This window comes from Eretmochelys imbricata, chromosome 3, assembly GCF_965152235.1.
Source record: "Eretmochelys imbricata isolate rEreImb1 chromosome 3, rEreImb1.hap1, whole genome shotgun sequence".
Lineage (NCBI taxonomy): Eukaryota > Metazoa > Chordata > Testudines > Cheloniidae > Eretmochelys > Eretmochelys imbricata.
In genome coordinates this window covers 119450219-119468476 of record NC_135574.1, presented here as the reverse complement: position 1 = coordinate 119468476, position 18258 = coordinate 119450219, and the positions used below count along the sequence as shown (strand labels likewise).

General features: G+C 38.5%; 1 protein-coding gene across 2 annotated transcripts in view; it reads right to left on the bottom strand.

Annotated features, from left to right (window-relative positions):
* The window catches only part of SNX9 (sorting nexin 9), a 99961-nt gene that overhangs the window by 26277 nt on the left and 55426 nt on the right, over positions 1–18258 (bottom strand). Inside the window, exons 5-11 of one of the 2 annotated variants that reach the window (XM_077813265.1) lie at positions 16478–16652; positions 13657–13810; positions 9046–9130; positions 7160–7285; positions 6641–6758; positions 3758–3888; positions 1962–2065 (exon numbers count right to left, since the gene is read on the bottom strand). In XM_077813265.1, the coding sequence (XP_077669391.1) occupies positions 1962–2065; positions 3758–3888; positions 6641–6758; positions 7160–7285; positions 9046–9130; positions 13657–13810; positions 16478–16652 (893 nt within the window). The remainder of the gene's footprint in view (positions 1–1961; positions 2066–3757; positions 3889–6640; positions 6759–7159; positions 7286–9045; positions 9131–13656; positions 13811–16477; positions 16653–18258) is intronic. The other variant, XM_077813266.1, reaches the window with a different exon arrangement.

The following is an 18258-nucleotide window of genomic DNA, read 5'->3' as shown; positions in this document are numbered from 1 at the left end:
AATAGAGAAGGATATATATTTACATCCCTATGGACTCTACTGAAAAAAATGTTGAAATTAGGATAACTATAAAGTGAGATTTAACCCATATGCCATGAGTGTGTGATCTGACTCCCTTCCAGGAAATAAATGTTCAGAAGACTTAAGTCTTGTCTAAACACAAAAGTTGTACTGATTTAACTTACAAATAAGTAATATAGGTTTAAGTTATAAGTGCAAGTCCCTTATGTGGACAATTAAGTTGGTTTAAGAGTACTTTAGATTGAATTAGTTTAAAATAGATGCCTTGTTGATTGGCAGATTTTCTACCACGGTGTCTGTTGAGAGAGATTAATAGGGTAGAATGGTTGAGAAAAGAATGGCTAATGAAAAATCAGAGTGGTAAGCCCCAGAATAAATACATTTTTTGTTAAGTATTTTTGAAGTTGCCCTATAACCACCTGCTTTCTTCTATTAAAGGAGATAATTCACAGAAATATTATGAATTAAGGCATACAAACCTACTATTTTTTATTCCCATTATTAAAAGATATATTATGAATGGCATGTACATAGATTGAGACTTGCACTTCAAACAAAAACAAATAATAAGCTTCCTAACTTAGAGGCCCTAACACCTTACAACCTCATCATTTCTCTTTCCTGACAGATGAGAAATGTTATGCCTCTTGATAATATTTTTAGAAACCAATTCTCCTGGAGCTTTATCATCACATCATTCTCTCATGCACACACGAAATCTATTTAGTACCAAGGGTTTTTGTACCACATTGATACCATAGTATTTAAGCACATAATTAAGGGTGAGGATTAACAACTGATTTTGAAATGGAAGAGACCTAGAAGTCCATTTCTCTGCTAGGGCAAGACTGTTTCCTTGAATATAGATGGAGTAATAGCTATGTACCACAATGACGTTGCTTTACCCACAAAATACTCAGCATAGGCCTCATATATTTCTAAGTGTAGGTACAGTATGATATTGCTATTATAAACACTTTTCATTTTGTCACATCAGCTCATCCACAAACATTTAATGTTTTCACATTACAGACATTATGTACAGACATTATGGAAATCCATGTAAACACCCATGTTCTACAGTAGATGGGGGGGTGGGGAGATGGGAAGCAAATCATACATATCTCCTCATTTGTCTTTCTAAAACAAGATTATGGGAATTAAAGACAGGAACTGCAAAGCAAATCCAATTTATCACCCTAAGGTTAGCTAAGAGAAGTCTGTGTGTGTGCGCGCGCATACATTCCTTTACACTTCTACAGAATTTGCCCAATTTTTTATATAACTTTTTAAAAAAGTTTTTAAAAGTCTGATAATTTAAGTCACTCTTCCCTCATTTGTAATAGATTTCTGCTGGTCCCTCCCATCAGAATGCGTTGCTGAATGAATTAAACATGATCTTTTTCATTTTATGCACAGGATTGTGTGTCTTGTTTGACAGGACTGTCTACCTCACATTAAATTTTTTTGGATACATTTAGTTGCTTTGGAATGATTCAGAACTCCCACAATAAAGAACAAAACAGACTATTTAACTGCCATGCTGGCAGGCTTCTGCACCAATATTCTGCCAGTGCTCATCAACTCCGATTCAAGTTAGTTGCAAAAAAGTCCTTTTAGGATCTGCCTTCAGTCTGGTCTTCGATCCTGCATGTGCAGATCTCTGTGCAATATCCTTTTATTGTGTCAGAGTTCTAACACATTTGGAAAGGTCTCCACCAAATCTTAAATTAAGATCACTTTATAAGAAAGCTACCATTTTTCAGTTTCACCTCAGTGACCTACTGCCAGAAGCCCTTTGATGCCACCAGTATGTGTACTCATGCAAGCTTAAATTTTTGTTATATGGATAGTTCTGTAGTTTTCCATCAGGAGATAACATTTTGTAATATGACTGCTGACATGTAGTATCAGTGCAAGAGAAGGGAGTGCCACCTTACATTTCTATCATGTCCAAGTCAGGAGCTTCTGGTTCCATAGTTGAAAAGATCATTACTCCCACAATCTCATCTTTTTCTGCCTTCCTCTTCCCAGTTTTCCATTCCTTGGAAAAAGAACAATGGGACAATGCATACTGTGCAGTGTGATCATCACTGTTTACCCATAGTAGAGTAACATATATCCTAAGCAATGAATGCAACTTCAATGGGAGTTTTGCCAATTCTTCTATAGGGACAGAATTGCAATTTTTTTTAAAAAATGCATTTAATTTTCTATATCATAGCACTAAGTTGAAAATGTGAATTATACATTGTGCAATACATAAGTATATACACAACACAAACTACTTTTCAAATAACCGAATTACAAAAGAAAAATTATGCACATATCTAAATTGTTACATTTTAAAAATTATACTCCACTTATACACACACACAGCAATGTGTGATATCTTTGGATTGTCATCATCCAATTGGTTAAAGGACCGAGCAACTTAATTTTTTTACTATAATTTTCCCAGCTGGTCATGTTTGTTTAAATAAAAGCAGCAGCAGGAGACAGAGATTTGACAACTGCCACTGTAAAATGCTTAGTTGGAATTATTTTTTTAAATCCTAGATATGTTGCAGCATCAGTTCTCTGTATTTCATGTCACTAGTCATAAGAATGCCAATAGCCAGCCACACAGGTTTTAGCAACAGAAACTGCTGACAAGCTAGAAGGACAACTGCATGACCCTATCTTAGCTAACAGAACAGTTTCTGGATACATGTACACTCTACACATGCACTCCATTTTGCCTTTATTGCTCATGAATACTTTAAATTAAAAAAAAATTCTTCTTTAAAAAAGGGTGCCAGTTATGTAGGCCTAGCAGTCAACATATAACCAGATTGGTACTAGTTCTGGAGCTTAGCAAATGGGCTACCCTCAAGAGAAAAAGAAACAAAATGAGAAGGAACAAGGAAACTGAAGACGCAAGCTTATGTTCTGTGTATATTTGGTCCAACCTCAGTGCAGGGGGCTGGACTAGATGACCTCTGAAGCTCCGTTCTAGCCTTACATTTCTATGATTCTATCATCATGCCACAGATTTGCCTGATCTTGTTACCATCAGGGTCAACCCCTTTTTCTATCTTTTTTAATGCAGTACTACAACCATATACCTCTAAGCTCTGCTGCAAAATGAATGGTTTCTGGCAGCAGAACAGTACAGATCACTAGGACCGCACTGACTGATGAGTCAACCAACAATAATGGAGTTCAGCAGAGTCAGATCTGATCAAGTCCAACAGTCACAGAAATCTTTGGAAGAGCACATTAGTTTATTTTGTTAAAGAAAGCAAAAATTTCCTTGGGTTGTCTTTTTTTCACCCATTTTAGATAACTGCTACTATTAGAGTTTTGCTCATTCTATTTTTCTCTTCCAGAAATATCACTAACTGGAGATACAACGTGTGAGAGGAGTGAAGGGGGAGGGAGAATTAGAAATGGTTATTCTGCTAATTCTGAAAAAAATCTACCTTAGAATACCTATCTATTAGGACAGATGGCAATAAAATTTCATTAGGCAAACCTATTCCTCTTCTAAGCAATGAACCAAGTCTACCAAACACATGGAAATTTACAGCTCGTCTATTGCCCACTGGGGGGCAGACAGAAATCAAAACATTCATTATCTATCTGTAGGCTACAAAATTTAACATCACTCTCCTGTACAAAGGGAGCTCATCAGTCCAAATCCCTTTCTTTCATCTCTCTTTTCTGACTGTAACAAGGCTGAATTTTTTCCTACCTTCTCATCCCGGAAATTGAGGAACTGCTGAAAAACTTCGCTTTCTGAAACAACCGGATGACGACACATCCTGGTCATCCAACCCTGCAGCCTCTCCATGCGCATTTTGATAAATTCTTCTTCAAAGCGCCCTGCAATATACTGAATAATAACTACTACATTTCTGCTTTAGCAGCATCCACACGTATCTTTAAAATAAAAACAGGCTCTTTTCACCTAAATTTAGTGGATTGTGAAACAGCTACCTTTATGTAATTTCTGTAGCTTGGAGAATTAGAACTGTAGAGTAATAGGCATCAGCTGTTGGTGAGTAGGATTGTTATTTTTAAATAATGGCCAAGACACATTTTAGAGAGTTCTCTTGTTTTGTCTGATTTTGAAACAGAAAAGGATAATGGCACGTCATTTGTATGTTTTCCAGAGAACATAGCTAAATAGTTGACCCAAGACACAGAATTGACAGGCGTGCTCAAATTGCAGGCCTTTGATTAATGCAATCTATTCAGTTCTTCAGTCAAGAAGATAACAGAAACAGATATGAATTTCTGAAGAAAGTGTAGAAACAAGATGGAGTAGCATTTATTTGTTAAATATGGTAATATGTCATGTTTATAATGCTTTTGAAAGGTCCAACATCCATCAAGTTCATACATGGAAGGCAGTTGCACAAAAGACAACACCCACCAACACCACCAAATAAATACCTTTTCACTTCTTCAAAATGTATAAATATTGTATCCACCAACATACCAAGATGTTTTCCCCCACAAACTAGAAAAGATGAAGCTCAAAGAATAGCAAAGTTTGGCATTTATGAAGTGCCAGCTCTTTGTAACTACAGAGATATTTAGCACATATCATTGAAACTATTACATTTTAAAAGTAGGTAATTGATGAAACGCTATTTCTAGAGAGTAATTTCTGCCATTGTGTATTGATAATTACCTTTGTTTTGTTAAAATTAAAAAGACAATATCATTTTATAGTTAAAATTGGAAAAAACAAACCTCATTCATTTGATGAGTCCAACATAGTACACAATAGTATACATTTGAAAAGGTTAAGGTATTGTTACAGCATACTAACCGCTGTGATCCACATAGCAATGTAGATAACGGTCCTTGAAGGAGTACACTTTTAAAAAAATATATATATAAACTTGACATAGGTGCATGGCAGCAGCTTAAAACCCCCACAGAAAACTCAAGTGGTGAGATACAAACACAGAGCGGAGCTGGCAATACTAACTGATTATTAGCTGATGCACAGAGCTATTGAAAACAATAGGAAACTACATCCACACTTAATGGCATCTAGTCAATTAACAGAATAATTTAAGACTGAAAGATGAGACAACATATTCCATAACTATAACTTGCTTTATCATCCAGCTGCACTAAAGCTGCAGTAGCATCTGAGTCAGTGTACGGAGACATGAATGGTAACCTATTTGGAACCTTTGCAAATCATATCCATAATCCATAGCAACCAGCAAAAACAGAATTCCTGTTATAGTTCTTGTCTAAACAAAAGTAATAGTTAGCTGGCACAGTAGCAGACTTTCCAAAGACTAGTGTCTAGAACAGCGTTTTTTCTGTCCAGCCGTCCTCTGAAAGAAGCCTCCTGAGCATGCTGAAAGATATTTACCATTTTAAAAGAAAGTTTTATTTAAGCTAATTTCTAAAGGAAATAAATACCCTTTTCTTGGCACAAATCGAGAAAATCACCCTTGCTCACAGAATACCAAAGACAAAAGGTTAACTGAGATGCCAGATTCTCTTTTGAGTCTCTCATGATCCGATTACAATGAAAGCTAGACACACATCAGGTCTTCTGGGTTCTTTTTAGTTCATGTGCACGTGTTTAAATAAAAATACTGGTGCAATTCTAAGCATAAGGCTAGCTAAGCAAAAACAAAATCACTTCCTCACTTTTCAATTTCCTCGGCATTTATCCCAGCATTTGCATCAATGCTCAACTTTCTTCACACACTGAGAGGCTGTTGCATTTTCAGAGGTACAGAGAGCCACATGGTTGGCTGCATGCCTGCGTGTGTGTGTGAAAGTCTCACCAGAAAAAAGAGGAAGCAGCAGCATTAATTAAATATAAACAGAAATTACATGTTTTCTTCCAGCACAGGTCTCCACTTTCCACTAAATGCACAAATCACTGCACTTGTTAACAAATATATTCCTGGTTAATGTGCCACAGAATTCTACCAAAAGGCACAGATTCTGAGATTACACATGACTATGACGACTGAGCTGCTGAGATCACTGAGGGTCCAATCCAATATCCATTGAAATCAAGGCTCCCATTGATTTCAAAACGGTTCGTGTCAAGCTGTTATTGTTTAGTAGCACTAATCAGGACAGAGGGTTAAATAAATAGAAAACACTTTTCATGTGACCTTTTTTGGCAAGTGTGAAATTAAACTATTAAAAACCCCATATGTAACATTTTACTTATGAACAGAAAAGCAACAGCATACCCTCTGTCTGAGGGTCCTGCCTCTCCCCCGCACCAATTTTCACTTTTATTACTTTTCTCTTTCCAACTGAAAGGCCCCTGTGTCATGATAATGGTCTCTCTGAATCATGGCACTCCCAAAACTGTCCACGGGGTTGTTTCAGAACGATGAGACCTTCTCCACTACCAAGACTGAGCACACTCCTCCGTAGTGCTTAGTTGTCCAGCCAGTGGCAAAAGGATCAAATCTGAGTTTTGAACAGATCTTGACATATGCCATGAGTTAGACTATCATCCAGCCACCATCACCAAAAGAAGAATTATTCTGAACACTTTTCAAAACCATTGATAAATAAGGAGAAGGTCACTATCAGGTGAGATTTTTTTCTTTGAGTTCACAGCTGGAATATTTACCTGTGACTTGCTTGTCAGGAAGAGACGGGATTGGAATGGCAAATCCAAATTTAACCAGAAGACGCTCATATAACCAATCAAAGTGTTTATATCTGTGGTTGACAGATCGATTAGTGTTCTGTGGAACAGGCAAAAGAAAATTCTGACTTTTGATGGATCTTTTAAAAAACTGAAGTAAAGTCACAACAAATGGTTAATGTGATTAACTAGCTCAAGTAAAGCTTTAGCACAAAGTCTCAAAATAGTTACTATTTAAATACAGGTTTCAGAGGGGTCGCCATATTAGTCTGTATCAGCAAAAACAATGAGGAGTCCTTGTGGCACCTTAGAGACTAACAAATTTATTTGGGCATAAGCTTTCGTGGGCTAAAACCCATAGCACAGTTACCAATTGGGAAAAAGTAACTTTTCCTTAAACTATCTGCTATTATTTACTGTCATAGCTTCCCCTCCCCCCACACTCCCCATCTTCCCAACTTTACACACAGAACGGAAGTCCGGTGTCACACACACACTTACAGTACATGTTAGCTGATATTCAATGTAGCTCTTCAAGCCATACATTTTGGAACCTTTTTTGGGATCTGCCACCACACAGTCAAACGTAGAGGTAGGATAAACCCACATAGGACCATAATCTCCAACCTGCAAATAGTTTCAAAAATATTAATTTTGTAAATGTAAACAGACCATCCTTAACAAGAAAGCAATTAAAACGTGTGTTGGACATTCTAAGCATCCAGGGACTATACTGATATTTGAGGGTGCTCAGCAGCTTGCAGGAGGCATTCAGGGCTATTCGAAGCATGGCCCTTAGACTCTTGCAGAGTCCACTACCTCTCATTTATAAATCTAATCAGAGGTACATAATGTAACTGAAATGTCTTTTAGAAATATTGTTTAAAATTTTGAATAGCATAAGGTGTTTTTCTTGTAGCAAACAATGTACCTGCATTAGAATAGCTGATAATGAACAAAGGCTACAACTGGAAGATGTTGCCCTTGATGACTTTTCACCAGAAACTCCCAACTCTCTCCACTGAGTAAGTTGCAGGTCTTTTGATCTTCTAAACCATTATGTAAGTATTCCCACTGTATCTGATGGCAATAGTTGCACGAGTGAGGGTTTGCAGACTGGGCTTTATGTTACCTATATGTTAGACCCATTTACATATTGCACAACCAAGCAGAATACATTGTAAGCAGCATTACGGGGGGGGGGGGGGGGAGGAGACTGATCTAAGTTACGTGAATAACGTAGCTGAAGTCGACATACTTAGATCGACTTACCATGGTATCTTCACCGCGGTGAGTCGACTGCTGCCGCTCCCCCGTCGACTCTGCCTGTGTCTCTCGCGGCGCTGGAGTACAGGAGTCGACGGGAGAGCGCTTGGGGATCGATTTATTGCATCTAGACTAGATGCAATAAATCGATCCCCGCCCACCGATCCAGCAGGTAGTGAAGAAATACCCTCATTCTCACAAGGGTAGACTCTCCTCAGCCTACCCCCAGCACTCAGCTCAGAGTCCTACCATCACCCCTCACATCGGCATGGGGACAGAGGATATTAAAAGGGGGGAGGACCTCAGCCCATAATGTCTCCCCCATCCCATCTGTACAAGGCCCATCAGCAAAATCCCATGTCTTAATTCTGGGAACTGTTCCTTTTATTTAACCTTTTAACTGCCCTGGAAACTAGGTGTAAACTGCAGTAAACTAACATGCCTACCAAGTACTACCATGAATTAACAAATCCTATTCCTAATTAACCTAGTTGTCCCTCCACAATGCTGTGAGGAAGGCGAAAAACTCCCAAGGCATATACCATTTTGGTCTCTTCGGGGAGAAAAAATTCCTTCCTGATCCCAGAACAGGTGATCAGTCAGACCTGCAGCATCCTCAAAACACATCTCCAAAGCTATCAGTAAGGGGTCAAAGGATGGGCTGCAGGAACAGAGTAAGAAGAGGCTCCACATGGCCCAGGCTAGGGTTTAAATTAATGAAAGTGGAGGGCGAGGAACCAATCAGCACCCTTCCTCCCTTCAGATGGCCAATGAATAGCTAGATACTCTGGAGGGGAAGGGACAACCTCTGCATCCTATTAGTGGGTGCTCTTTCTCCCCATTTAGCTGGGGCTGTCCCAATCACCAATGGCCCCATCAAGTTTCCCACCTGTTGAGGCAGGTGGGTGACATTGGAGATTCTCAACCCTTGGCAGGATCATGCCCTAACTGCACAGTCTCCCCAAATAAAATAATATACATAAAAAACAGTGTCTGCAGTACACAAGGCATTAGGTTCTAAGCTTTTATTTATATTAGTGTCCCTCAGTAGTCCCTCTTTTAGCCTCAACATGTCTTAAAAATAATTCAGATGAGGAAAAAAAAAAAAAAAAAAAACTTACAATTATGGGAATTTTCTCTTTGGGTTTTACTAGCTGCTTTGCCAACAGATACTGTTCCATTCCAGGTTTTGCAAATCCAGGGAATCTAATCAAAGAAATAAAGTGACTGAATTTCTTTTTCATAATCCCTTCTTTGACAGGTTCACAATTTCCTGCCATGTTTTTAAAAACTCATTATTCCTGATGGGCTAAGGAGAGGTGATAGCCTAATTACACTAAATGAAATCTGTGCTAATCACAGATTGCTCTGATGGCTAATTATTCACTGGAAAAAAAACCCAGTAAAGCTTCAGCTATTGAGTAATCATCTTTATTCATGAAAGTACAGGATACTAAGCTTGTTTCTGATTGGCTGAACTGCACAATAGGTCTGATACTCAAAGCCAATCAGAATAAGTATGACAGTGGAATAATTAGCAGCAACTGCCATTCTATTACATCATCACTCATCAGCCAAAATGATTTGAATTCACATCAGTTTCATCTGATAAACAGTAATAACGATTTACTATGAACGACAATGTTATAATTTTATCTAGTAGTTCTGGACATGACATAAGTGTGACACTCATGTTTTATCCACTAACCAGAATTAATAAGTGAAGCTATTGTGCCCTCAAATCAAAGTTTACATTACAAAAACTAACCAGAGGAGTCCAATTTCCTCAGTCTTTTCAATGAAAAGGCTGGACCAAAAACAGCTAGCCCCTTGAAGTGCTGCTAAGCAGCTGCTGTTTGCATGGAGCAACAACACGGATGAAGTGTGATTTAAATTAGTTTGCAATGCCCCTAAAATAGGGGGCTTTGTTGGTGGTGATGCTGGATTTTTAAATAAGTTGTAGTATACAACAGTGAAATAATATCATTGTAAAAGGTTACAGAGTAGCAGCCGTGTTAGTCTGTATCCGCAAAAAGAAAAGGAGGACTTGGGGCACCTTAGACTCTAACCAATTTATTTGAGCATAAGCTTTCGTGAGCTACACTGCTCACTTCATCGGATGCATCCTTATGCTCAAATAAATTGGTTAGTCTCTAAGGTGCCCCAAGTACTCCTTTTCTTTTATCATTGTAAAAGAGCACTGTCACAGGACAGGACCAAAAGTACCTCCTGCTTTGAAAAGCCATTGTGTCTGTATTACCTAGTCAGTTTCCCAAGAACGCATGGCTTGTACTACTAGCTACATAGCAGGGGCCATTATCCTGCGTCCGTTTTCTATTCCACTGACATTCAACTGTAACTACGTAACAGCTACTCAAAACCAGTGATAGAAGCTTATCCACTTATACCTATTTATTATTCCGGGGGTAATATTCTATTTGATCTTAGGTGAGATTTCATCCTGTTTTAAAATGTGGACTAACTTTAAATGGGTAAGGTAAATAAAATTAGACTTCCTGTAATAACAGGCCCAATTCTCCAACACACATTCATGCAAGTATTCATTCATTAAAGTCAGTAAAACTACTTGCTTGAGCAAGGATTATTCACATGAAGGGTTGTAGATTTAAGCTCAGTATTTTCAAAAAGGTACAAATCCAACGAATCAAAACAGTTATTCAACATAAACTATCCCTCTTGCAGTACAGTGACAAAGGCCCCAATCCTACCAATGTTTATACATGTGCATAGCTTTATGCACATGAGCAGGCTCACTGAAATCAATGGGACTTCTCATATGAGGAACGTTAATTTTGTATTTGCCAGATTGGGACCTTTGTCATTGATTGCAGAAGTCTTATGCTCAATCTGATTTACTTTAAATAACCATTCTGGTTATAGCTATAAGGAATAATGGATAAATATAATAAAGATAAACGTGACCAAATCTCAGTCCAAAAAGAACGAAGTGACAAGTGAAGGAACTGTGTCTGAAAGCGAGACACTGCACTTACATTACTTAAAAAAACACCGTAAAAAACTCTCTATTCTAACTTATCTATTATGAACATGTAAAGAAAATCAAGAGCTAGCAAGAGACAATTATTCTTTTTCTATTAGAGAATGATGCTGCCATTTGGTCAAACTGCCTTATAAAGTTTTGGTTATTAGCCTAAAAGTTAAAGGAAGCTAGTCTTATTTAGATTCAAAACCAAATTAAAAAAGGAGAGTATCACAGATGTGCAGTGCTCATTGCTAAAGTGAATGACTCTCAAATACGCATGATAGCGTAGACCCAAACAGAGATATGGAAATGATGAGTAACTTTGTATTAAAAAAAGACCCTTCAAGGGGATGAGAACATTAAAACATACTATTAATTTACATTTAAAAATATATACTATTCAAGCATTTTGCATTTTCCCTGGACCTTTTTTTTGTTAATTACATTATGAAAGATCTTTGGAAAGCTTAAAAACAAACATAAAAAAAAAATCAATCAGGCTTCAGACTAGTTAAGTACTGACTTGCAGAGCAATGCAGCAGAACCACACAAGTTTGGACTGGAGAGTCTTTTCCCATGTACATCAATGGGTATTAAAAAGTTATTAAGTAATAATTAGTTTGAATATGTTCCTACATTTTTAAAATTTAGTATTTCTTTGAGGATCAGGAGACAGAGTTTTTTTTATTAAAACAACAACAACAACAACAACGCACTCAAGCCTCTGCATTACACAAGAGTTATAAGAGCTTTGTTGTTGCCGCTGTTCCCAAGGAAATGACATCAGGATGCTGAGAACAAAATAAAATGTTTTAAACTAATAAGTTAAAAAAAATCTCTTGTGACACAGAAAATAGGTTAAAGGATAATGCAACTTCCATTTCTACATTAACAGGAGTGATAACTGAAAGCTAAGCGGCCGCAATTCTACAAGTGTCTTTTTTGCCTCTTCCCCAGCACCATGTAGGGTGTCTACACTGTAATGAAATCCCAAGGTTCGAACTCAGGCTCAAGCCTAATCCCCCTTCAGTCTACATACAAATCATGCTGACCCTAGGGTGACTAGATAGCAAGTGTGAAAAATTGGGATGGGGCGGGAGGTAATAAGTCCCTATATAAGAAAAAGCCCTGAATATCAGGAATGTCCCTATAAAAATTGGGACATCTGGTCACCCTAGGCCCAGGGTCCCAGGAACCAACAGGGGTTCTAACCCTTGGTTTACATTGCAGTGTTGACACATCCTTAGACTTTAAAACCTGTAATGTGTTTATATCTTTCAAAAGTTTTAAAATTAAGATATTTAAAGACTGTTTAAAAAATTGAGATCTGTGCAAACTTAAACTAGATTTTCTTTTTCCTCCCACATTTAAACCACAAAGGCCATGGCACAGCTGAAAGGGGTTATTAAATTATGACACGATGCCAGGCTAAATTCTGCTCCCAGTTACTCTGGTATCAATTTGGCACATCTCCACTGGAGTCAACAGAGTTGCACCAATTACTGATATATTCCAGTGACTCCACTGGAGTTAAAGCAATGCCAATTTGGCATAACTGGGAACAAAATCTGGCTCACTCTATTGAAGGCTGCAGGGCTGAACCCCAATAGTTTCTGTTAAGCATGGATGGGGAGGGGAAAGATCTATCAAAAGAAGGCGGAGAAGGGAATTCTGTGCTCTTGAAAAGAAATTCAGGGAGTTGTACAGTGTAATTGATTGTACTTGATTTCACATCTTAAACAGAAAAAACTAATAGAGGGGGATCGCAAGGCTCAGAAGATTATGGGGTAATACGGCCTTTCAGGTCTAGGTTGTTAAAGCTGGCCCCTATATCAGCAACAACTGATGGCCATGCAGCAGACAGCATCAAGAATGAGTTTCTAGTTTCACTCTGGTTCCTAATGAACCAGTTCTGCAATATCGCCACAACTGGAACCCTTGCTGAGTTGGCAGTTGTCACAGCAGTTGCAAAGACTGTACTACCTCTATCCCTGGAGGTAGTCTTTTCAGATCAGAGTTGGAGTGCAATAAGACGACACTCTGGAGCACCAGGCACAGTCAATCCTGTTCCGTGGATAAGAGACCTCACCTACCAAGATCACTAAATACACAACTAAATGCCACTAAATTAAAAGACTTCGGGTATGTCTACATTACAAGCACTATACTAGCACAGCTGTGACACTGCTGCTACACCACTGTAGCATTTGTAGTGCAGACACTTGCTGTAGTGATGCAAAGGGTATTTCCATCACTGTGGTAAATTCATCCCCTCAAGAGGCAGTAGCTTAGTTGATGGAAGAATTCTTCTGTCAACCCAGCTTATCTATGTCCCTCAGGGGTCACACCCCTGAACAACAGAGTTAGGTCAACCAAAGTTTTAGGGGTAGACTAGGCCTTAAGTTTAGAAAGGCAATAAGTATCCTGGAAACTCATGAGTTAATTGGCTACAAACAACACACCAGAGACACATGCCTATGTCATGTGTTGTCAGGTAGCCTCTATCTTTCTCTACATGCTCCTGCTGTGAAATGATAATGCTGAATTTGTGACATCTCCACATCAACCCCTTACACTGCACATTTAAGTGGAAGGACAAAATGAATCATGTGCAGGGGGGCGGAGAGGAGAATTCCTATTCAAATAAACTTTTACAATTTTAACTCTGCCCCCATATTTAATTTCTTCTAATCTCAAACATTGTTTTTCCCAGTTTGCTGATCATTACTTGTTAAGTGGTAATTTCATGGCAGCTGCACGAGTATTTCCACGCTGTGGGCCCCCAGCCTCAGAAGACTCACTCTCCTTATAGCCAAGGTAAGATGGTGCCGTTGATTTTGGGTCATCCCAGTCATCATCCCAATCGTCTTCATCAGCAGCTGCTGAAGGAGCAGGAGAAGGGTAAAGAGATAGGAAAAAAGGTATTACTAATTTTGCTGAGCCAAAGACTGCTCTCCCCCGCCACAATATTCCAACGAAAAATCAAAGAACTAATTCAGCCCAATGTTTTTTGTCTCCTCATTTAAAATGTATCCCCAAAAACCTAGACATCCAAATAAAACAGTACAAATCTATTAAATAGATTGCCTTAATGCACCAATATTTTCTTTAATTGGGCACTTAATTGACACTTTCCCAGTTAATATGTCCCAAATATAAATCTCTCTCTTCACACAGACTTCCAGTGTTAAAAAGACTAGAAAGTTATTTGAAATACTGGCTGCAATGCTTTAAAATAGAGAGCTTATATTACTGGCCATGCCTTGGCAGAAACAGGAACACACAGATTTAAAGTTTTATGTTGCCCACAAAGATCCAGCTATGTGAGCTGAACAACATGTCTAAGATTCTGTTCTTAACACTCATGGCTCTCACCTGCTAATTTTTCATGCAGTTCTGAAAGGGTGCACTGATGTAGATCATTGCCATTTTATAGGAAGTATTTTAGGAGTCCACCACTTTTCTCCATAGAATTAGAATCATAGGACTGGAAGGGACCTTGATATGTCATCTTAGCCAGTCCCCTACACTAAGGCAGGACTAAGTATTATCTATTCTAGACCATACCTGACATGTGTTTGTCTAACCTGTTCTTAACAACCTCCAATTACAGATATTCCACAACCTCCCTTGGTAATTTGTTCCAGTGCTTAACTACCATACAGTTAAGAAGTTCTTCCTAATATCTAACCTAAATCTCCCTTGCTGCAACTAAAGCCTCATTGCTTCTTGTCCTCCTATCCTCAGTGGGCAAAGAGAACAAGTTATCATCCTTCTCTTTATAACAACCTTTTTACATACTTGAAGACTTATCACATTCCCCCCTCAGTCCTCTCTTCTCCAGACTACACACACTCATTTTTTCAATCTTTTCTTGTAGTTCATGCTTTCTAGACTTTTTCTCGTTTTTGCTGCTCTCCTCTAGAGATTCTCCCATTTGTCCACATCATTCCAAAACTGTGGTGCCCACAACTGGACACAGTACTCCAGTTGAGACCTTAGGGTTGAGTAGAGTGGAAGAATGACTTCTTGGGTCTTGCTTACAACACTCCTGCTAATACATCCCAGAATGATGTTCACTTTTTTTTGCAACAGTATTACATTGACTCCTCATATTTAGTTTGTGATCCACTATAACCCCCAGATCTTTTTCTCCAGTCCTCCTTCCTAGACAGTCATTTCCCATTTTGTATATGGGATACTGATTATTCCTTCTTACGTGTAGTACTGTGCTTTTGTCCTTATTGAATTTCATCCTATTTCAGACCATTTCTCCAGTTTGTCCAGATCATTTTGAATGATCATTTTGAATTTTAATCCTATCCTCCAAAGCACTTGCAACCCCTCCCAACTTGGTATCGTCCACAAACTTTAAGTGTACTCTCCATGCCATTATCCAAATAATGTATGAAGATATTTAATAGAACTGAAGCCAGGACAGATCCCTGCGGAGATCCGCCTCCCCCCATATGCCCTTCCAGCTGAACTGTGAACCATTGACGACTACTCTCGGAGTAAAGTTTTCCAACCAGTTGTGCACCCACCTGAGAGAATGTTCCTCTAGGCTACATTTACCAGTTTGCTTATGAGGTGGTCATGTAAGACAGTACCAAAACCCTTACTATGGTCAAGATACATCATATCTACTGCTTCCCCCCCATTCACAAGGCTTTTTACCCTGTCAAAGAATGATATTAGGTTGGTTTGACGAGATTTGTTCTGGACAAATCCATGTTGATGTGTTATCACCTTATCTTCTTCTAGATGCTTACAAATGGATTGTTTTATTTGCTCCATTATCTTTACAGGTACCGAAATTAAGATGACTGGTCTATAATTCCCTGTGTTGTCCTTATTCCCATTTTATAGATGGGTACTATATTTTCCCCTTTTCCAGTTCTCCGGGATCTCTCCTGCCCTCCACGAGTTCTCAATATAATCACTAATGACTCAGAAATCTCTTCAGCCAGTTCCTTAAGTATTCTAGGATGTATTTCATCAGACTCTGCCAACTTAAAGACACCTAACTAACTTGTTCTTTTCCTATTTTAGCCTCAGACCCTATCTCATTTACACTGATGTTCATTATGTTAGTGAGTATCAGATGGGTAGCCATGTTAGTCTGTATCTGCAAAAACAACGAGGAGTCCAGTGGCACCATAAAGACTAACATTTATTTGGGCATGAGCTTTCATGGGTAAAAAAAACCCACTTCTTCAGATGCATGGAGTGAAAATTTTTCACTCCATGCATCTACTGTGTTATGTTGTTGTTATGTTAGTGGTCCCATCACTGCTAACCTTTCTGGTGGAAACAGAAAAAACAGTATTTAACACTTTGGTCATTGCAACATTTTCTGCAATTGTCTTTCCCTCATCATTGAGTAATGTGCCTACCCTTTCCTACCATGTGAACGGTTTGCTATGTTTATAAACTTTTCATGGTATAGAAAAGGGACACTACTGTACAGGTGATCCTCATTTATACCAACATTCTGGTCCAGATTATTTAGAGACTGAACAAATCATTCATGGGAGCATTTAGCTGACCTGGGCCTTGATAGGCCTGTGGGTGCCCAAATTGTGCTGCACCCTCCCAGTTGTTTGAAGTGGTACTTTTCTGCCCCGCTGCACTTTCAGGTTTGGTTGCCCAGCCATCACCAGAATTCGCGTTGTCCACGTTTCCAGATTTCCAGTGTGACCAGGGGTCATGGGCATTGTTGACCTACAACATATAAATAAAAAAGAAAAAAAAATTTAAAAAGCTGCTGAAGAAACACAAGGGGAAATGTATCCTAAATCTTCATCACTGGAGAGAGCAAAATTCCTTAAATTAAAAAAAAAGGACTACAAGTTTTCTGTGTTCAGCACTTGGCAATGACTTCGTAACCCAACCAAGGCAAATCTCAAATGCTCATATACTACAGGTCTGAGGACCATATAAATATCTGGATGGATTATGATCAACTTTCTACTGATAGTGACATTGGGACATCACTGAAAACAGTATTGCTTTAATCACTTAAAGCTAAGTCAATAAATTATCGGTTCTAACAATTTTCTAAAGCACTTTTATTCACAGCAGTTATTTGCAGTTGCCCTGAAAGTATGTGCAGATCAAAGAAAAATCCAAGTCTTGACATCTTTATGTGAAGTTTTATTCCATCAACTCCTGTATGGGTGTTTGCTACCTTTATTTCACTAAACCAATGATCAAATATTTAAAAGCTGAACAATACAAATTTTCCTCTGCATTTTGTACTTTAATAAAATAGGTAAATGTTTACTTGTGTGCAAAGAAGAGCACTCTACCAGAGATATTACATTTAAAGGGCAAAACACAACCTGACAGTCATGTTTATTTTCTGACAAAGAGAAAAACAAGACAATTCAGAATTAGTCCGGAGATTCTTGCATTTTGCATAGACTCTGCAAAGCAGTGAATGCAACACTTCTGTCACACAGTAGCATCCCAACTGGGCAATCCCGAGCAATGAATTTCTATCACACTACAATACTGACTACCTACAGCAGTCTACCCTAGCAAATGGTGTAAGATTTCATTAAGATCTCCATTACAAAACACTGTCAACTTCTTCCTGGCCACCCACCCCTACTGCAGAGTTTTTCACATGATCATAACTTTATATTTAAACACTCATACACACTTTTCTCTCCCCACCCGACCCCTTTTTTTTCCCAGCTGAAGTCTTCCATGCTTGGTCACAGCTTAAAAGTAAGTTTCTTCTTGTGCAAAGGTCTGAGCAAAATCTGCTTCACTGTTTGAGTTATGAGAAGTTGAAATATTTTATCTCAAGCATGGAAAGAATACAAAAGACTATTTTTTGTCCACAAATATATATCAGAACAGCTGAACTTTAGAATTTGAAACTTTTCAGACATCTAATCCCGAGGATTTGTGTGCAGGCCAGTTTGGATAGGGATTCTGGAAAGATTTTTAAAACTTGTATGAGGCTCTCATTCATCACAACTTCACTAGTTAGCCTGGTACTTTTTCATCTGAGATTTCAAATGATGACTCCAATAGCTGCACTGGTAGGGTGTGGGGGGAAAACGGGGGGGGGGGGGGGGATCACAGCTTGTCTGAGGATGGGATGAATGCATATGTATGGGGATGTTAATTGTTTAAATTCTCCTCAAAGTGCAGCCATACTGGACCATTAAGGAGGGATAACTGAAAATGACTGATGGTATACCATGGGAAATATATCCTCCCCCTGTCTTCATTTGGCAGTTTTAAGTCTATATTCATCCATGACTATTTCAATGATATGTGCTTATCTGGGTCTTTGATAGGGGAAAAAAGATTT